General features: G+C 39.3%; 2 protein-coding genes across 7 annotated transcripts in view; both read right to left on the minus strand.

The window, feature by feature from the left end:
• Nucleotides 1-1,673: 1,673 nt before the first annotated feature.
• On the minus strand, nt 1,674-14,668 carry wdr93 (WD repeat domain 93). Of its 6 annotated transcripts, none has more exons than XM_086273040.1 (16): nt 14,593-14,651; nt 13,093-13,179; nt 9,948-10,037; nt 9,266-9,330; nt 9,062-9,140; nt 8,892-8,965; nt 7,920-7,989; nt 7,590-7,746; nt 6,874-6,938; nt 6,518-6,604; nt 6,248-6,379; nt 4,913-5,120; nt 4,772-4,832; nt 4,047-4,203; nt 3,766-3,952; nt 1,674-3,642 (listed from the first exon to the last, which is right to left on the minus strand). In XM_086273040.1, exons 2-16 carry the CDS (start codon nt 13,151-13,153, stop codon nt 3,555-3,557), a joined length of 1,581 nt encoding a protein of 526 aa, XP_086129166.1. In that variant the 5' UTR covers nt 13,154-13,179; nt 14,593-14,651; the 3' UTR covers nt 1,674-3,554. The 6 variants fall into 6 exon arrangements, with proteins under 6 accessions (XP_086129166.1, XP_086128846.1, XP_086128928.1 ...); XM_086272720.1 differs by having other exon boundaries at nt 1,675-3,642; nt 9,948-10,149; nt 13,082-13,179; nt 14,593-14,668; XM_086272802.1 differs by lacking the exon at nt 14,593-14,651 and adding an exon at nt 13,890-13,985 and having other exon boundaries at nt 1,675-3,642; nt 9,948-10,149; nt 13,082-13,179.
• A 797-nt stretch (nt 14,669-15,465) lies between these two features.
• Nucleotides 15,466-21,872, minus strand: part of LOC147338752 (RNA polymerase II elongation factor ELL-like) — a 39,555-nt gene continuing 33,148 nt past the window's right edge. The window contains exon 12 of the mRNA XM_086273212.1: nt 15,466-21,551. Coding sequence (XP_086129338.1) covers nt 21,441-21,551 — 111 coding nt within the window. The 3' untranslated portion in view covers nt 15,466-21,440. The remainder of the gene's footprint in view (nt 21,552-21,872) is intronic.

Below are 21,872 nucleotides of genomic sequence, written 5' to 3' on the forward strand. Positions count from 1 at the left end.
AAAAATATTTCCCCACAAAGGCATGCTTTCTCATTGTACTCACTGCAAATATATATATATATATATTTTTAATGAGTGTAAACCTGTCAAAAATATGGCTTTCATGAATTATGGTCAAGTATATAAACAGGACCCCACATTATAATTCAATGATTCAGCTGTTCCTAATATCATCTCAGATCTTACCTGTCATCTAATTTTTTTTTTACCTCAGTGCTCATTAAATTCAGTTTTCAGTTTTCAGTTTTATTTGTCATATGCAAGTTAGCACAGGGTCAACATTGCAATGAAATGTGTTTGGCGAACAGCAGTCACTCAGCAGCGTGGTACAGTAGGAGAAAATATAATAAAATATAATAAAAAATAGAAAAATAGTAAGGAGCAAAATATTAGAGAGACATGGTAAAAGAGAAAAGATGACTAAATATATATGTATCTATAAATATAAATATATGTACAGGGATTAAATAAGAAAATCTTGAAAAGAAATATGACGGGAGGACAGATGGGATATTGCACAGGAATGAGCAGCAGAAAATTACAGTATTGCACTTTTAAATATAAATATCAATAACAGTTAATAAAAGTTCAGACATCACCTGATCATGTTCCCGTCTAGAAAAATGTTTTTGTTTGCCAAAAAACATAGCTGAATATAGACAATAAATACTCTTATACGGAGCCCCGCAGGGGACATGGGAGGAAAAAAAGTTAAGATGGACTTTTGCGAGATCTCGCAAAACAAACTTGGGATCTCGCAAAAGTTTTAGCCGCATTCTTCGGAGGCCGCCAGCTCGAAGCCGACCGGGAGGTCGAGGCACGATGTGCCGGGAAAGCGGTGTTCCTCCCGGCTGTAGTAGGTCTCGACCTCCCGTTAGCTTCGAGATGGTGGGTGTCAGATCTCCGAAAACGTCGGAGCACTTTTGCAAATATGTGATGTCTTGTAAACTGAGCAGGTATCTGACGTTTACACAACTACATTCACGCCTCAAAATATCTTAAAAGTGTGTTTTGTGACCCAGAAAGAGTAATATTACAACTAAGTAGCTGCCGCCATTGTTGGAATTCAACTTTTGCGAGATCCCGAGTTTGTTTTGCGAGATCTCGCAAAAGTTTTGTGAGATCCCGAGTTAGTGTTGCGAGATCTCGCAAAAGTCCGTCTTAATTTTTTTTCTCCCATGTCCCCTGTGGGGCTCCGTACTCTTAAGCTACAGTGTGTAATTGTTTTTGTTAATTTTGTTGCATAACATTTTTTTTCCCCTGTCTTTTGAAAACATGACTTATGACACATTCAAGGCCCCAAAAGGCAACAAAATGTCAACATGCTGCGACTGAGCTCAGCTCAGCTTGCATACAGTCATCCTTTAAATAAATGTCCCTCGAGCTCAGCAGATATAAAAGCAAGGACCATTTTTCTACAAGTCACATTTAATACCTGAAATCTGATCTTACTTGAAATAAAATAAAAACCTGAGATTCATGGTTTGAGTCACTTTTGGATCTATGAGTTCTCCCAGGTAAAGTTTTGCTGTGAGAGGACCATGTTTCAGCAACTTTGTATCCGAAATCATGAACATTTACTGCAAATAACACAGGCATGAAACCTTATTTCCCTCTATGAACATCATGCTCATTTTGGAGACTACACATTAGTTGTTAGTCTCCAAAATGAGCATGGTGTTCATAAACCTATCAGGATAAAATTTAATGAGGTCATAGACAATGTTCCCTCTAAACTGCGCACGTGCGCAATTGAGTACTGCTGGCACGCTCTCTGCGCACAGAAAATCTGTGTTGTGCACAAAAAAAATCTAACCTGAATTGAAATTAAAATTAATACTTTAACAATTCTGTTTTGCAGTGTTAGTCAGTGACTGGCTGCTCCCATATGGGATTAGAACGATGCCACCTTATCCCATAGTCCAGCCAATGATGCGATTTACATTCGTATATACGCAGCTAATCAGCGTGGTTGACAGGCTATGACAGCGTCCTTATGTGCCGACACCGGTGTTTTAGCTAGGAAAGCTGCGTGGCTGATGTGGAGTGAAGCCACGTTAATGACAACGTGTACAAGCTGTGAGCAGGACAGACGGAACAATTGACGGAAAAAGTATGGACTTGATTTTCTTCCTGAATACTGTCGTTGTTTATATTTACTGCAGGAATAAACGGTAAAAACGGCGTTTTATAAGAAAAAAGGCTCGAAAGCACTCTCCGCATGTGAGCAAAAACTCCACCCCCCTCTCCCTTTCCTATTCGTCCAAAAAAGTACTATGTCAACCAATCAAAAAATGATATGGCAACGTGGCATCTAGTTGTTAAGAAACGGGGAGAAGTTTTAGGAGTGACGGCGGTGCGTTGAGATGTGAGAGATTTGAGACGTTTAGCGCAAATCTTGTGTAGTTAGTGTGTAGTGTAGTTTTTGTTGTGTGTGTCAGAACAATGAGGCGACTGCTGAATGTTACAGAAGTTACAGGAGTGATACATCTCCTGTTGTAAGGCTTGCAGGTATCAGGCTTGTGATGTTCTCCTTTATCTCATAGTGGACAGAAATTATTTTTTGGAGTGGCACAAATAATTTGTGTGGCATCAGATTTGATGCAGAGCAGCTGATTGTTCTAAAAATTTGAAATGTTTATTTAAAAAACCGCCTTGGCTGCATTAAAAAAATAGCTGCAAATTTTTTTTTTAAAGAATTAACTATATAATTAATTGCCCAGCATTGGTCATTATATACTATATTTTGCAGACAGAGAGTTACAGGACTCTCTCCCAGACCACAGACTCATAATACAAGTCAGCGCTTTTTAAAAAAGAAAGAAAGTTGTGCTTTCAAAATTGGAGTTCAAGTTATTTTTACTTCCAATAGTGTTAACATACTACACAGGTCAATGACTAGATTTTTTTTTACATTTTCATTGTAAGTGGGCTAAAGCAGTTAATTAAAAGTAGTCTAACATAAATGTAAATGCTGTAATTTGATTATTTTAATAAACCATGTAACTTGGATGGATTAGATGCCGGCGTGACCACAGTGCACACGTCTGATGTCACTCACAGTGGTCCAAGGGATCGCTCAGGGAGTTTGTGTGTTCGCTCAGACACGTGAAAAATTAGAGGGAACATTGGTCATAGACCAAAAGAACAAAAGTTCAGTTTCCTGCAGGTACTTACAAAAGCAACTAAAGGAGTCGCCCCCTGCTGGCAATTAGAAAAATACAGGTTTAAATGAGTTCCCCTTTGGCTTCACATTTCAAATCTGGAAGCTACTCATCTTTTACATGCAGTCTTTGTGTGTGCCCATACACCAGGAAACAGATTCTCAAAATTATTGATGTTTTAATAAAACAATTTCAGTTTACAATTCAAATGCATCAAAAACATTTAAATAACAGAAAACAAGGACAATATCTTAAGACAATTTCAGCAGTTCTATATTTATATTTGCTAAGTTTATCAATTAAAGAAATAATATTTAATAGGATCCTCCACTTTGTGTCTGGGTGAGTAGTGCTTTACAGATGGTGGGAATCACTTTATTAGTATCTTTATCATTTGCTGCAATTCTTCATTGGATTTTCCTGCAGCTGCTCCCATGTCTGTGTCAGAGTTTTGTTCCTTTCCTCCACAGACTGTGCTCTTCACATGAAAATGCAGGAAAAACACAATGCTGCTTTATCATTCTCATACACTTACTTTACTCATACAAGTCATTTGTGGAGTTCAAGAGCAGTCTGCATACAGTACAAAAACAATGCTAACCTTTTCTGAAGGTAGAGATTGCAGGTTTCCTTTAAGGTGTTGTAGCTCAGAGTTTGCTGCTGTCGTGTGGACTCAGGATATGAAACAACGTGCTGCTTAAAGATGTCAGACTCTGCAAAACGGAAGACGAAAAGCTGGCTCTGGCTCCTTTCTTCAGATGTAACACTGCAGCTGGTGTCCTGGTCACCTGGATGAGAAATAAAAAAAAAACTTTATTTACAGTATTGTTCTAACATTAATCCAGGAACATGCTGTTATCATAAAATGGTGTTTGGGTTTACCTCGTATGAACAGACTCTGCTGTTTGGAGTTCAGCGCATAAATTGGACTGTGGGGAGTCGTAATGAGATGAGTTGTGGGAGGAGTCAGGAAGCACACAGTGGTGTTGTTGATGACATCTTGGATGGACATTTTTCCACTCCTTTGCATTACAAGTGACTCACAGAGGCAGGAGAAATGAGACAGTAAGATAAGAACTTAAAGTCATTAAAGGGAACCTATTGTGTTGATTTCCTAGTGCTTACTTCTATTTTTGAACCCTACTCCAGTAGCTCTGCATGACTTGCAGTTCAAAATAACCCATTTATCTTATACTAGGTCCACTGAACCTTTACATCATAAAGGTCCAATGGTGCATTTAGTCAGGGGCGTAATTTCCAGGGGGGTTATGACCCCCCTAATAATCAGACCCAGCCAATATAACCCTCCCAATAAAATTATGAATGATCTTGCATAAATAGGCTGTTGATTTTCTTTACTCATTTCAGTTATTACCAGCAAAATAGTTGCATGTTTAATCATCTGGGAATTTACCCAGATTTATTTATTTATTTAGACAGAGATCTTGACACCCCCCAATGTTCAGCACAAAATTATGCCCATGCATTTAGTGCAGTCTCAAGCCTGAGCTTTTGTCTCACAAGGGTTATTTGCCCATACACTGACCTCATTATAAGTATTATGGCAATCCATTGTATATTTTTATCAACAGCTTGAGTATTCCTACCAATCCCTGCAGGAACAGTACTGACGCAGTGACAGTTGGGAGGTCCTTGCTGTCCTTTGGCCTGAACAGACACATAAAGTGATGTGTAAACATTTAATCTAATACAATGCCACGCTACCACGCATGTAAAACTCAGACAACCTTTCAGAGAGCTGCTTTGTGCTGGGTTTTGTCCCCCGTCCAGTTGTGACGGTTTGAATTGCTCCACTTTTACACAATATCAAAAGATGGACTTTTTCAGCAGTAAAAATCTGGAAGTCATCATCAGTCACAGGGCAGCAATCCACAAACTGTACCCTGAATAAGGCGCTGTTTGCTTCTGGCATTAAAACGAGAGACAATGGAGCCCCTGGAAATAAAAACAAAGAGGAATAAACAGGCTAAAATTAGTTTAGAATAGAAATAAATAAAAAGCTTTAAGACTTTTAGCCTCATAGATATTACATCAGAGACTGTGTATTTGTCTGCTATCTGACTCCTGCTAATTAGTGTTTTCAGTCATGTTTTTGTTGGAGAATAAATATATCTGTCAGCTTACTGAGAACGTGATTATTAGCTGAACTGTGTTGTCATGTGCACAGCTGGATGCGTGTTTAACTGTGGAAGCACTTAATAATACTGACACTGTTGTGTCAGTATTTTTAAGTGTCAGTAAGGGAGACAAAAGGATGTCTGCCTTTTCTGTCCATGTGTTTGCAGAGACACAGAATAGAAGAAAATGGATATTCTGAGGAAACCAATCATTGCTTTTCATCTAACTTCCTGAGAACATCTGATTTTTTTGTATAAGAACTTTAGAATATATTAAAAAAAAGCCCTGCCAATTTACAGGCCCCTTTAAATAAACATGCGTGGGTAAAACTTTGGTGGCTTTTGATTTATTTATTTATTTTTTAGTAGTTTTGAGTCCTCATATCTAACTAAAGTACAAGACGATTTTAAACTCATTCCTGAGTGTCATGAGCTAGAGACAAAATCTTTTTTTTCTTCAGCATATTACTCATATTCTCATTCATTTTACTTTAAACATCAAGATCATGGGATATACCATAGTTTCAACAACGGCAGCAATTTAATATTGAGGTAGAGAAACAGGAAAAAGAATTGGTACCCTGATAATTTACTGGAGAAATCTTCCAAAATTGCATTTGAGTAAACTTTCAGCGGTCATATCACCACTTGGGATAAGTTGCTTGTCAAAGGAACTCATATGAGAAGTTTTGATACAGGGCTCACCTTTAGCATTCATTCCTTCTGGGGGGTCAAAGTGATTTCCTATTCTAGACATTCTAAACATTCTATGAAATGGAGAAGCAAAATAGAATGTGAACTGATGTTCACATGTTCTATTTTCCAGATTTCATTTTAACGGAAAACAAGGATGTCTGCAGAAACTCACTAAACTCCCAATCAAAGAAAGCTATGGAGAATTCAACCATGGTGACATTTTAGAGCTGCCCCGTAGGATTTACTTACCGGATCGCCTGTCCCAGACACACACCAAGGCATCACTGAGCCCAAGAGCGATGTAACGGTTGCATTTACTAACAGCTGAGCAGAGGATTTCCATTGCATTTGGCCACAATACATCTGGCATCGGGTCCACATCTGCATCAAACAGAAGGCCATTCCAAAACGTTAAAATAATCTCACTGGTGTAAAGAAAAGTATGCTGTAATATCAGCACTTTTTAAAGCTTTTGTTCTTAGTATCTAGACTTATCTCTTAATTAATAAAATATCATACTTGGGCTGCTCTTTGGTGGTTTTTTTAGGAAATACTGAAGAAGATTACAGCTGCCACTCCACCACACAGCAACAGCGACAAGTAATCCTAAGAAAAGGTCAGACAGTGAAAATGACATTAACAGGAGCATGGTCTGCATACAGACTTGAATATGTCTTTAATGGATCTCTGACTGTTGAATGCATAACGAATACAATCCAAAGCAGGAGGATACCCTTGTGACTTTCAATCAGTTCATCAATCATACATATAAGGTCAGAAAGACAGAAGGATCATTATTGTGGAAACTTCCAAATGGGTTTGACATATTTAAATTACTGTTAAGCAATTAAGCAATAACACTTAATGCTACAAACCTGGCTGAAACTCTGCTTTGCTGTCACCAGGACCACAGGGCAGAAGAAAGTGCCACGTGCAATGTCTGGAAAAGATTCAGTAACTAATATGTAACAAAAGAGAGATAATTGTTTGCAGACAGACAGATTACAAATGCTGGAGTACCCAAAGGTGAGTTTTATTTACTCGTTATATTAAGATGTAGAACTAACTCATCTTATGTCTTTAATACTATATTTGCTGATAATGTAGTGACTGGTTTGATTAGTGATTCTTTGCATTTCTGAATGAGTCTGTTAGTGTCATTCTAGTTTTCTTTAGTTAACCACATGAGGTCTTAGAGGGCAACCACACAGGAAGTGAGGAGCACCAATGTGGCAACTACACACCACTAAAAGTCAACAACATTCGACGACTTCAAACGACTACGAGCAAAATATCTGCTGGCGATGCAAAGTGGGCAGATTTTTTAATTTTGAGGTGAGCGAGCAGGATGACATTTACAAATATAAACAAAATGAGCCTATAATTATTATCTAATACAGACAGACAATCTGCAGAATATCTGTGAACTCCCAATCAAGAAAAGCTTTGGAGAATTCAGCCATGGTGATATTTTAGAGATGCCCCGTAGGATTTATTTTAGACAGACAGACTGACCAAAACAAAACAGAGCAACCAATGAAAGCAGCTTAGCTTTGGAATGCTGATTGTATTGGCATGAACTTTATCACACCTTGGGCTTTCATTCATTTCCTTTCTTTTTCCTTCATCTGTACTGAAGGGCGGCTTCTCCAAATGATGGCTGCTGCTCCTGATTATGTCCAGAGCCAAACAGTGCATCAGAAAGTCTGTTGGCTGCGACGTCTCAGGTGGACTACTGAGTGCCTTCTCTGCCAAAAAGCAGAAACATGAAGGTCAGTTGCTTGGCTGCATTTTTATTTCAATCATAAAAACAAGAGATACAATACATAAAAACTGATAGACCCACATACATCTCTGCATGTTTGGTTAAATTGTAGCACAGTGTAAATGTAATGCTTCTGCTCTAACAGAAAAGTTATACCTGTTGGGATTTTTGGTGGCCTGATTTGAATCATTACAGTAACTGGTGACCATTCAGATGAGTTTGGGTTCTGAGGATTAAAAAAAACAAAAAAACTGTTTATTTAATGTGTGATTCAGTCACATGCAATATATAGTCTCGATCAAAAGACTACTTGCAAAATGGCAAAAAATCATATTCTGCATGGTTGGATCTTAACAAGGTTCCAAATAGAGCTTCAACATGCAACAAGAAGAAATGAGAGTGAGACAAAACATCTTTTTTGAGCATGCAATTTATTGAAAACAATACTTAAACTGAAACAGGCTGTTTTACAACTGATCAAAAGTTTAGGACCACATGCCTTTAAAAGGCCAAATCTGTTAAAAAAAAAAGTGGATTCATTGTCATCCATTGCATACATTTGAAAATCCTAGGTAACTTCCTTATTGCAACCTTCTGCATTCAGAAGGTTTTCAGAAAACCTGACCTCTGACCCTCACATTGAGGTCGAGGTGACTGAGATTCAAACTGAGATTTTTAATACATACACTTATCATATTAATTTGACAGTCCTTGTATCATCTTTCTTGAATTGTCATGTTCACAAAATTTTCAGAAAATTTGACTTCTGACCTTGGCCTTGAGGTCAACGTCATGGATATTTGAACTTGTCTAAGATTTTTAGTAGATATGCCTAAGGTATTAAATATGAAAATCCTAGCTGGGTGTTAATGCTACTTGCCCAGCTGGATGATGACAATACCCCAAGCATTTCAGGTTTAGAGGTAAAATCTAGAAAAACAACCAAAAGGATGGGAAAACCTGAAAAAAAATGATGGTAACATAAGTCTAATATGAAAACAAATGGCATAAAGTACAAAGAGAGACCGGGATGTAACCAGGACTTCAAAATCTTTGGTCTTAGCACTCCTTCCCAGAGTTCGGTACCCAAAACACATTCTTATTTCAGTTTAAACTGTGACTCATTACCTGTGCATTCTCCAACTCTTTCAGCCATGCTGCTGAAGGAAACTGGTAGACCTCAAGCCAAACAGCTCCGCCGCCTGATAGGATACGTAAAATGAATAAAATTTTGCATTTGATTGCAAACTCTGTAACTAAATCCCATCATAAAAACTAAAATAGAAGTTCATACTTACAACTGAGTGATGCAGCTCCATAATTTCCCCCTTCAAACAGTTCAAATGACAAACAAATGCTCCTTTTGTTGATATCTTCCTGTTATTCAAATAATTGATTTGTTTCTTCTTTTTTTTTAATAATTAAAAACAGAAAAATTCTAAGTGAAAACCACACCCTGTCCCAGTTATATAAGTCATTTAGTAAAATGTGACAATACACACCATAATGTTAGTAACGCAGAGGAGGTGTATCGAGTCTGAATGATGACCAAAGACTCTCGCAACACCTGTAGATGATAGCAATGATGTCAGTATGATGAATAACATTTAATAATATAGAACCTGTTTACACACTTCAAAAAGCATTACTGTCTAAGGCAGTGGTTCACAAAATGTACAATTAAAATGGAGCATTAAATGCACAAAAAGGCATGAATTAAATAACATTTACTACATTAATTACATCAGATGCCCTGATTAACCTAACAGTGGCTCAGACTGACTGCAAGAATAATATTTTTTATGACTTAAAAATGAACAGTTTTTTGGGTGGAGTTAAGTTATGCTAAGATTGTGCCAAGTAACCCAACAAGGCTCTTGGAAACCAAACATCCCTTCTTAGAGAAAATGTGCCTACTGCACAGATTCCTAACCAGAGGCAGCAGCAAAGTCTGATTGTGTGTAAAACGGCCAATAAAAAGAATAGTGACAGGAGCCTGTCCTATCTGTCATAGGGTGAGAGGGCGGGGTGCATCTTGGACAGCTTGCCAGGGCATTGCACGGCCAAATGTCAGTGTGCGTTTGCTAATCTATAAACTTCCAGCTGTCTGATATATTTTTATGGCAGATAATTGTTATAAACAGCAGAAGCAACCCAAGGAAAGCCTGGTGGACCATAACTCACCCATATCATCAACAGTGCCAAGCAGATACATGGTCTTAGACATACTGGTCATCTGGATAGATGTCATTTCCAGCCTGTCCTGCAGCCACCCTGCAACACGATTCAGAGATGACGCACACCACACAGACAAGCCCCCGGAGTGGCCCAGACAGAGATACCTGCCGTCGTCTGAGCAAGTCAAGCAGTTGGTGTTTCCTGGGAGCTGACAAATGAGGGAAATAAGTATTTATAGAAGCAAGTCTCACCACTAAACACCTTATATCGGCCGCTATTTTGAAACAATAACTTCATGAATTTCATTAATCACAAGTATGTGAAATTGCACGTAGAATCACCAGTGAAATGAAATCTCATAACAAATGCTCAAAAATACTTACTCACACCTGTAAGTTGTATTTCTACAATCTTCCCACAGGTTTCAATTAGGGGTGCAACGATACTCGTATCGATATTGAACCGTTTGATACAGTGCTTTCGGTTCGGTACGCATATGTATCGAACAATACAACATTTGTAATTTATTTTATCAACTTTCCTTCTGACGATGCTGTCTGTTGAGCGCTCAGTGAATCTGCGTTCGACTACTCCGCCTAGGCTGCACTGTCAGCACAGATCCACTGAGCGCTCAACACAGACAGCATCGTCAGAAGAGCGCAGGGCAAGCTAGCAAGACAGAAGTTAAGCTCTCCTTGCAACATGGAAAATTGAACCTCCCCCACCCTCATTCAGATCTGGCGTTTGGAAGTATTTTGGTTTTCATGTGACGTATGACCCTGAAGGTAAGCGCCTCATGGACTAAAGTAAAACTGTATGTTGGATGTGCCACGCACTAGTGTGTTAGCGCAGTTAGCTCGTTAACGTGTTGGCCGTCTAGCCCCACGCACGGAGATTTGCCGTGTTGTGGCGTTAACGTCATTTCAACGAGATTAACGCTGACAGCACTAGTGGGAACACAACGAATATGACTGCACATTTACACCGACATCATCCTAGTGCAAAGACAAGTGGAAGCAGACAAAAACAACAAGCATGCATGCTACAAACTTTACCCGAGTCATTTAGACAGCCGTTAGCACATGATTCTCCTTATGCGGACCTGATATGTTTAATATTGTGGCGAGCTCAGACAAGGTGGAGACGGAGGTGTCGTTTGGTCTTGCTTCCCGTGAGCTAGCCTGGGAGCACAGCCGTTTATTGACATCTGCAGAAGAACACTGCCGCTAGCTAACTGCTCAGCGCGGCAACAGCACAGCAACAACAACAACAACACACCGTCGCAGCGAGAGGGCGTCACCCGTCACTATGGCAACATAAACAAAACATAACTGTACAAACAACCCCGAACAGCCCTGACCCGCTACATTGCCCCCAACTAAGGGGTCAGTCGTCCCCGACGACCCCATTACCCCACACAAAGTCCTGCAAATGTCCAGGTGCCTTCTTTTGGCGCACCGGCCGGTCACGACCGGCGGGGGAAAATTCACTCGGGTCAGAACATGGGGTGCCACCATCATCCCACTTCTGACACCAATGTGGCGAGCTCAGACAAGGAGGAGACGGAGGTGTTGTTTGGTCTTGCTTCCCGTGAGCTAGCCAGGGAGCACAGCCGTTTATTGACATCTGCAGAAGAACGCTGCCGCTAGCTAACTGCTCAGCGCGGCAACAGCACAGCAACAACAACACATAGGGCGCCCTCTGACCCCGGAAGGACACACCGTCGCAGCGAGAGGGCGTCACCCGTCACTATGGCAACATAAACAAAACATAACTGTATAAACAGAACCGCGAACAGCCCTGACCCGCTACATTGCCCCCAACTAAGGGGTCAGTCGTCCCCGACGACCCCATTACCCCACACAAAGTCCTGCAAATGTCCAGGTGCCTTCTTTTGGCGCACCGGCCGGTCACGACCGGCGGGGGAAAATTCACTCGGGTCAGAACATGGGGTGCCACCATCATCCCACTTCTGACACCAATGTGGCGAGCTCAGACAAGGAGGAGACGGAGGTGTTGTTTGGTCTTGCTTCCCGTGAGCTAGCCAGGGAGCACAGCCGTTTATTGACATCTGCAGAAGAACGCTGCCGCTAGCTAACTGCTCAGCGCGGCAACAGCACAGCAACAACAACACATAGGGCGCCCTCTGCCCCCGGAAGGACACACCGTCGCAGCGAGAGGGCGTCACCCGTCACTATGGCAACATAAACAAAACATAACTGTACAAACAGAACCCCGAACAGCCCTGACCCGCTACAATATGCTGCTGAGAATATAGCCCAGAAGAAGCGTATAGTATAGCTTTTATTTTGGAAAGAGCCATTTCTCTGTAATAAACTCTCTTTTCCAAAGATGAGTGATTCCTCAATCAGATTTATTTTTTAAATTACTTTTGTTTCAGCAACATTAAATTTAAAAACTGTACTTTTGAGTTAAAATATATATTTATAATTTTAATAAATGACAAATTAAAAAGGCATGAACATTTTTTTTGTATCGAAAAAATATCGAACCGTGACACCAAGGTATCGAACTGAACCGAACCGTGAATTTTGTGTATTGTTGCACCCCTAGTTTCAATTCATAATTCTTCAAATAACACATTTCTAAATTAGAATGAGTATGAAAACATCTACATTTTGTTTAACGAAACTGTTATTTTTATTTGACAACCTTTGTTTTCTTCATTGTAAAAAAATGGAATAGCTCTGTTTGCTGGTTCAGAGTTGACTGGATATATTTCATACTGGTCTACACAAAAATCAAGTTCTCACTTTGGCCAAGTGCCAACAGATGCCATGATGCTACATGGATATAAAAATGTGAGAAAACATCAGATTATGAGCTTTCAAAATGTCTTATTGACAGTTTTCACAAAGTAAATCATGTTCTATTATTGGTTTGTTAAATACATATTTCTTTGGTTTAGGAATCAAATGCATGGTGTCCAAATGAGTGGACATGTTTGTAACTCCCTGAAAAATGAGTTCATGAACAAAATTTCAATTGCATTTTTGGATTGTTTTTCTTTTTGTGCTTAAAGAGGAATAAAAATCTAAGGAAAAAATCGTGACTGAGGCCCTCATAATTAATGCATGAGATAGTTAAACTTAAAACTTTACATGTCAAGATCTTTGTACCTGCATCATACCAGTAAGTTCCAAAGTAGGTGTCTCATCCCTGGATGTCTTTGCGTTATGGGCTGATTCCATTTCTTTTCTTGTGATGAAGAATAAACCTGGAGAGAGAATCGAGAGCTCTCATGTCGTCTTTGTTTACCTCCACAACAGAATTTTTTTTTTTTTTTAGAAAGAAATAGATGTCTGTGAAATAAGACAACACAGACTCACTGCTTTAACTATATATAGATTTTACTCATCTGCCCCTTTATTAGCTAGAAAAAGCCCTGAAGTTAATTCAGTATAAAGTATTCCAAAAACATGTAGAATATGGTCGTTACTATGCAGGAACTGAAATAGCCTTAAATGTCACAGTGGAAAAAGCTGATACTATTTATATGCCGCTGAAAGTATTTATTGGAAATAAATAAAATAACAAAATGAATCAGATTAGCCCTTTTCGTAACACTTGATGTCGTTCACTAAATACTTTAGAGCATAGAGTTTACAACTTTACACACAGACTGATTCATACGGCCTAGATGTGGCTGAAAAAGAGTTCAGTGAGGTCACTGGTTAGCAGTGTTGGGCAAGTTACTTTGAAAAGTAATTAATTATAGTTACTAGTTACTTCTTCAAAAAAGTAACTGAGTTAGTAACTGAGTTACAATTTTCTAAAAGTAATTAATTACTTGAAAAGTAACTATTGCGTTACTTTAAAAAACAAAAAGAAAAAAACGTTTAACCCTGTGGGGTCCAGGTTGTAACTGCAGCCATTTTTAACTACTTTTGATGTTTTCTCTAAATTTTACCTTTAAAAACTATTTACCTTTCCTTGTTTGGTATCTTCCTTTTCAGCACAACCTCACGTGTCTGAATTTACAGTTATGTTTTCATTTTGACATACTGTATTAACACAATGATCTAAAATCACACAAAAAACATAAAATCAGAGTAGAAAAAGTTATATTTTTTACTGTAACAACCACAAACATGTATAATGAATCATATTTCATAACTTTAAATGCAAATATAAATGGTCAATTTTAAAATCCTATGCACAAGTTTTGCAAACAATAAAGTTATTTGCATCTATTTACCTTTTACCTTGATTTTCTAAATAACCATTTCAAACTATTTACAGAACAATCAGCTGTTCATTATTCAATAAGATGCCACACAAAAATAATTTCTGTCCACTATAAAGGAGAACATCACAGCCTAAATCCTGTAGGTCTGACAGCAGCAGGTGTATCACTCCTTTTTCTATCTGGAGACAGCAGTCACCTCATTGTTCTGACACACAACACAAAACTATCCACAACACTACACTCCCATCACTGCTGGTTAGCCTGGAGGCTAACAATGAGCTGACACCACAGATAAAAAATCGTCATATAAAGCTGTTTAACTCAGGACAAAAAAGGGGCAGCTTGTAAAACAACTATTAGATCACAAACAAAAGTATTTTAGTGTAAGTGTAATTTTAGACCAGAGTGGAAAAGCACTGAAAATGGATATGTTGGTCTTACCTCAGCTTTGTGAACTCTGAACGGGCTTGATGTTTCACGGTCGCTATGACAACCGACTGGCTCCACCCCGACCGCGGTTTAAAGCTGCTTTGTGTCAGGAGGAGCTACACACCGGCGTGGATGCTACAGAAGAACGGTCACAGTGAGATCTGCAGCCCTGCGATCTAATCTATGTCTGAAGAAAGTGCATGTTCTACTCTTGTGATAAATGACTGATAAAATATTATTCTTATGTGCACTTTCTGTAAAGCAGAAGGTATATTTTTTTTATATTTGGTAGCACTTTTTAATAATTTCACACTATTAAGCATTATTAAAGTATTGGTAAGGTATTATAGAGTACTTAATTTAGCATTTATAGACATTGTCCTGCTTTAGTATGCCATTTATAAATATAGATATTTTATTATGACTATGATTACGATTGTTACTGTGATAGCTCTACATGATGTAACAGTAACAGATGGAGAGACATACCTGTATTTATAAATGACATACTGAGGAGGACTCTCTCTTTCTCATTTATCTTTGAATGTTATTCCATGTGGTTTAAGGGTTTCTGTTTCTTAAAATCATACTTTACTTATAGCATATGCATATTTATCTGTTCCCACTCTCCTGTTAGGCGAGTGGACCAATCTTTGCCTACTGCAAGTGCAGGATAATCATCTGCAAATGGATTTTTATCACAAACTGACAACATTGTTGTTAGCCCTTTATAAAACAGAAAAATATAAAATGTCTTATACAATAATTTCTTGGCTTCTACTTATACCTGTGTATGAGGGTGCCTGCGTGCATAAAGAAAACATGATTGCTGTGTGCACAAAAAAATAAGAGCGATCTACAAAGAAAAATGTCTGTGGTTATAGATCTCTTTGATGGTTTTATTTGTTTGAAATTTGCACAATAGAAGAAGAGAAAGTACACAACTGTAAAATGCAGTTCATAATGCATACGCTCCTCTCCGGGTCTTCATTGTTGGTGATACTTTTATCCTGCTCAATCGCCCAAATATAATCATATAATCATCTTAATCACAACAATCCAAAAATAATTATGGTTTTCCATCAATAATCTGACACATCTATTCCTTTCTTTCTATAAATCTTTTCATAATTACCACTTGTTCGTCAATTGTTACTTTTAAGATTGGGCTTTTTGTGCTTGAAATATGGCCGAAATCACTAAAAGGCAAATTTTCAAATCAAACTACTCTGTGTGCTCAGAAAGTAAAACAGGGTGTCAACAGGAATATCGGCAGCATTAGAAATATATAAGTGTTATTCTTAATGGTGAATGCCTGCACATTTACCTCAGTGATGAATAAAGCAAAAATGTACCAGAATGATTACAAATGCAACAAATGAGTAAGCAATGTCATCACAGGAAACAGAGAACGTTAAATTACATTAAGAATACAGAAAGCCACTGTTGGCAATCATTTAAACAGTTTTAAACAGCAAACAGTAGTAATAAGGCAGATAACAGATGAGTGTGTGTATGGATAATGAGCATCTTGATATTGGCAGTTTGAAGACTATATAAGTATCCTTAAGGCTTCTATGTCAATGACTGTGTAATGACATTCAATACAAAAGCTGCAGCCACAATGGACAAATACACTCTGAATAGGCACTGATTAAAAGTTGAGACTCAGCTCTCCAAGCTTAAAATACCTAAATACTACAACATATAGTAAGTTAGCAAATGCACACATTTTACCAATATAGTGGCAGCTTCTTGAAACCCGTCACTGTACACTATAAAACATCCTCAGTTAACTACTTTTATTTTCTAATAAGCCAAAAAAAGCAACACAATATGAACATCAACCCTCATAAAGGTGAACTTTTCTCATAAGTAAAATGACTGTGGGGTTAATTATCCAATTTACACGGGAATACTTCTTTAATGACGGCATTTATGTTCATTGTACCTACGCGGACACTTCATTAGGTATATCTGGCTAGCATGGGCTGGACCCCCGTTTGCCTTCGGAACAGCACATATTCAACAAGGTGCTGAAAACATTCCTCAGCTTGTTGCACAAGCTGTTGCTGTGTGCAACAGCTTCACACAGCTGTTGCAGATTCGTCACCTGCACATCCACGATGTGGAGTTCTTAATCCACTGTATCTCAAAGGTGCTCTATTCAATTGTAATGTAGTGGCTGTGGAGCTCATTTGAGTATAGTGAACTCATTGTCGTGTTGAAAAACCAGTTTGAGATGATTTGAACGTCGTGACAGGTCACCTTATCCTAATGGTCGTTTATCATTATTTAAATGATGCTCGTGTGGTAAGGGGCCAAAGTGTGCCGAGAAAATGCCAAATTCTGTCCCCAGTGTAACAGCTGAAATGAACAGGAAACTAGGAAGAGGAAACTAGAGTCACAACTCCAACAGAGTGACTCTAGGAGCCTGTGGCGGGGACTAAGGACAATAACGGACTATAAAGCACCAACAACCGGTATGACGAACGTGGCCGTGACTCTGGCAGACGAGCTGAACACTTTCTATGCTCGCTTCGAGGCTGCAGCTAAGGTCTCCAACAATGCTAGTGTTAGCGGCGCTAACGGCTGCAGACAGGAAGATACTGCCAGCACCGGAAACGTGCTCGTCATCTCCGAGCATGAAGTAAGGAGAGCCTTCAAGAGAGTGAACACCAGGAAAGCAGCAGGACCAGACGGCATCCCAGGTCGTATCCTAAGAGACTGCGCATACCAGCTAGCTCCTGTGTTCACTGAGATATTCAACATCTCTTTATCTCAGTCGGTGATCCCCACATGCTTCAAAGAGTCCATCATTGTTCCTGTCCCGAAGAAACCCCACCCTGCTTCTCTCAATGACTATCGCCCTGTAGCCCTCACCTCAGTAGTGATGAAGTGCTTTGAACGCCTGGTCAGAGACTTCATCATTTCTTCACTACCAGACACACTGGACCCACTACAGTTCGCTTACCGTCCAAATCGTTCCACAGACGATGCCATCTCTCATCTCCTCCACACATCACTCACTCACTTGGACACTAGAAGGGGGAATTATGTTAAAATGCTCTTCATAGACTACAGCTCTGCATTTAACACCATAATTCCCTCCACACTCACCACCAAGCTGGAGCATCTGGGACTCAGCTCATCTATGTGTCAGTGGATCTCCAACTTCCTAACTGGCAGACCACAGGCAGTAAGGATGGGCGGACATGTCTCAGCCTCCACCACTCTCAGCACTGGAGCCCCCCAGGGGTGTGTTCTGAGCCCCCTGCTGTACTCTTTGTACACATATGACTGTGTGGCCACTACCAGCTCCACCACCATCATCAAGTTTGCTGACGACACCGTCGTGGTGGGCCTGATCTCTGATAACAACGAGACGGCCTACCTGAAGGAGATTAGGAATCTGGAGAACTGGTGCCAGAGGAACAACCTCCTTCTAAACGTCAGTAAGACAAAGGAGCTGATAGTGGACTTCAGCACTAAGCAGGAGAGGAACTACCAGACCCCCGTCATCAACGAGTGCCCAGTGGAGAGAGTGGACAGCTTCAAATACCTCGGAGTTCACATCACGCAGGACCTGTCATGGTCCTGTCACATCAACACCGTGGTGAAAAAGGCCCGACAGCGTCTCTACCACCTCAGACGCTTGAGAGACTTCCAACTGCCCTCCAAGGTGCTCAGGAACTTTTACTCGTGCACCATAGAGAGCATCCTGGCGGGAAACATCTTAACCTGGTTCGGGAACAGCACCATGCAGGACAGACGAGCTCTACAGAGGGTTGTGCGGTCAGCTGAGCGCACCATCCGCTCCGAGCTCCCTGACCTGCACTCAATCTACAGCAGGCGGTGCTGGACCAAGGCCAGGAAGATCGTGAAGGACCTCAGCCATCCCAACAACAGACTGTTCTCTCTGTTGAGGTCAGGAAAGCGATTCCGCTCCCTGAAGACCAACACAGAGAGAATGAGGAGGAGCTTCTTCCCGCAGGCGATACGGTCTCTCAATCACACCACCACACAGTACTGACCCACACATACAGTTCTTACACACACACTGGACTTTCTGGACTTTGGTTTTGCACAACACTGGTCACTATATTCTTCATTTCCGGTTAATACTTGTACAGCTGCTGTTATTGTGTATATATTTATTTATATTTAGATTTCTTCATACATTCTTATATAGTTCTATATTGTGTATTGTGTATTTTGTTGTACAGTTATTTTATTTTCAACTTTAATTTATATATTTATCTTTATCTTATTCTTCCCAGTTAAATTTACCCTTCATTCTAATTTGTGTTGTACAGTTATTTCATTTTTAACCTTAATTTATATTCTATTCCTTCCTAGTTAAATTTACCCTTTTTAATTTTTCATATTTATTTCCTATCTTATTCATAGCCTTTTCCTTTTTTGTTTTCTTTAGGTCACGAGCAGTTGTCCAAGCATTTCACTACATATCGTACTGTGTATGACTGTGTACGTGACAAATAAAATTTGAATTTGAATTTGAATTTGAATTTGAATTTGAACACTCCTCAGACTGAGTAACATTTCTTCAGTCTTTTTTCCCCAATTTTGGTGAGTGTGCCGAAACTGTAGCCTGTTCTTAGTTGACAGGAGTTCCAACCAGTGTGGCATTCTGCTGCAATGTTCAAACTGCATACCTCAGTTTTAAGAAGTGGTTACTGTTGCCTTCCTGTCAGCCTGAATCAGTCTGGTTATTCTCCTGTGACATCAACAAAGCATTTTCGCCCAGAGAACAGCAGCTCACTGGATATTGTCTCTTTTTTTGGACCATTGTCTGTAAACCATGGAGTTGGTGGTGTGGGAAAAATCCCAGCAGGTCAGCAGTTTCTGAAATGCACAGACCAGCTGGGATTCTAGCACAAACAACCGCGCCAACTTCAAAGGCACTTAATCACCTTTCTTCCCCATTCTGATGCTTGGTTTGAACTTCAGCAGGTCTTGTCTACATGCCTAAATGCATTGAGTTGCTGCCATGTGATTGGCTGATTTGGTCTTTAAAAATGAGTTGAACAAGTGTGCCTACTAAAATGAATGCAAACTGTTCTGTTCATTTAACTGTTTTCATCTAACTGAGCTGCTTTTATTGCATCAAGGCTTCTGCTGCAGTAAACCTTGTTGCTTTGTCTCTATGAGCCATGGCTCACTACGAAACACAACGATGTAGTACTTAGAAGTGGAAAATTACAATAAATCAAACCCCATGATGTTGGAAACCTTGCACAGATTTCCAGGATCATAACTGACCCCACAACTTTCCAATATCCTTGCCACATCAATGTGCCAATTCATGAAAAAAATAAAGTCGTTTTTGCCATTGTGATCTAAAAAATGTTCACAGCAGCACTGAATTTTAAAGTAACAGGTTTGCTATGTGCCTCATTCTTTTAATCTATTTTTATAGTGTACAAGTGAATGGTTTCAAACATAGCTGGAGAGTTAGGTGACGTGTCTATTCACTGCTACCGAGGCCTTCTGTAGCTATATTAATCTTTTAATATTTAGAGTCCTTTGGGGCTGCAGAGACAAAACACACAGTAAGTTATGATACTTTCATCTACAACCTCTCCCCCTCTTGATGGATACAAACACTTAGATCTACCAAGACCGGCTACCACGATCTGTGGAGACCAGCGACACAGGAATGAGGAAAATCATTTCAAAATAAATACATCAGTAGTTCTATGTAAAAAGAGACAAAGACACTTCTTTCCAGTAGGTTTAAATACTTTAGACTTGCTGCTTGCTTATTAATGACGTCTGAGCATTTTGGTCAGTTTAGCAAAAGAAAGGGAGTGTACTTAATAAATACTTAATAAATACGGCACATATCGACTTATTGCAGTAAGTTTCATGTGAACCTGAAGCTCTTAACATGTTTAACCAGGTAATTGAGAACAAATTTTTGCTAATTGGATTCAGCAGCTTTCAAAATGAGCCCGAATCAATTTAGTGTGTGAGATGTGAAGATCGCATACTTCATAAAAAGTAAGAAACCAGCTGACTCCAGCTAAACAGCAGGAACCTCTTACAGGCTGCATCGCAAAATGTCATTATCTTACATGACTTTTTGTTTTGCCACAGGGTGACAATTATTCCACTTATTTCCAGTACAGAACAAACATAATGCAGAACTCTAAAACATCCCTTCCCTCCAAGATAAATGCCTGAAGCACTGCAGGTGGAAAAAGAGAGGGGAAAAAATCTCACCCACTTTGCATAATAAGACATGAAGGATAAATCTGAAAAAAAATTATTTGAATCATTTCATTTTCTCTTTTTCTTTGCAGTGCACAGCTTCTGTCATTAATCGCAAATTAGGGTGCTTTGATAAGAACCTGAACTGTAGTGTCTCTTTTATGCTGCTTATTTAAATCTTTAAATGTTAAAAAAAAGAGAGAGTGAAAAACCGCCTGAGGCAATGTTTGACTGAGCAAGTCTCAAAAACAAAGGGAATAAGTTAAAGTCACTTCTACCTTTGATATATTTCAATTCAAATGTCTGACACCGAGTCTGGCTGACAGAAGGTTTTAGGAAATGTATCTGTCTTGGCAAAGTGAGGTTCACAGTCCTCATTAGTGCCAAGACTCTCCCTTTGCCTCTCCCTCTGACTTCTTAAATCCATGAGATATCTTTTAAGAAGTCATAACTACACAACTAAAAGACCACAACAGAAATCTGCTATAGATTTAATATCATCAACGCTCACGGCATCATTTGTGGTCTGCAATAGTGTCTGCCTTTTTCATATACCGTAAAACCTTTTCACCATATAAAAACTCTTTGTTTGACACTCTGTTTGTGTATGCATATATGAAAATCTGCTACGAGGAAGCTTTAGAGATGTCATAGTCCATGATGAGCTGCTTGATATATGAAAGTTTTTCGTGGAGATACTCGCAGCGTTTCTTTTCTTCCCGGTAACCGGGGAACTTCTGTGGAGACAAAAAAAAAAAAAGTGTATTATTAAAAGAGTTTTACATGGTTTTCCTCTATGTTCACGCCTACAAAACTTACATAGTAGACAGGTGGAAATCCTAAATAGAGCAACTGCAAAAAACCTTCTTAAACTAGTGCCAGCCTACACCATACAATCCACATTCTCTCAAATAAATAAAAATCTTAAAGATTGTCTTTGTTTAGTTTAGGTTAACTACTCGCTGTTTAATAAAAGCAGCTTTCACAGAATTTAATTGCTTAAAAAAATCAAGCTATTTAAGCATTGAAATGTACATTTAAGACTATAAGAGCACAAA

The sequence above is a fragment of the Aulonocara sp. 'chitande type north' Nkhata Bay genome, linkage group LG1 (genome assembly GCF_057382095.1).
Source record: "Aulonocara sp. 'chitande type north' Nkhata Bay isolate Kocher_YH1m ecotype deep benthic linkage group LG1, A_spYH_male_GT1.1, whole genome shotgun sequence".
NCBI lineage: Eukaryota > Metazoa > Chordata > Actinopteri > Cichliformes > Cichlidae > Aulonocara > Aulonocara sp. 'chitande type north' Nkhata Bay.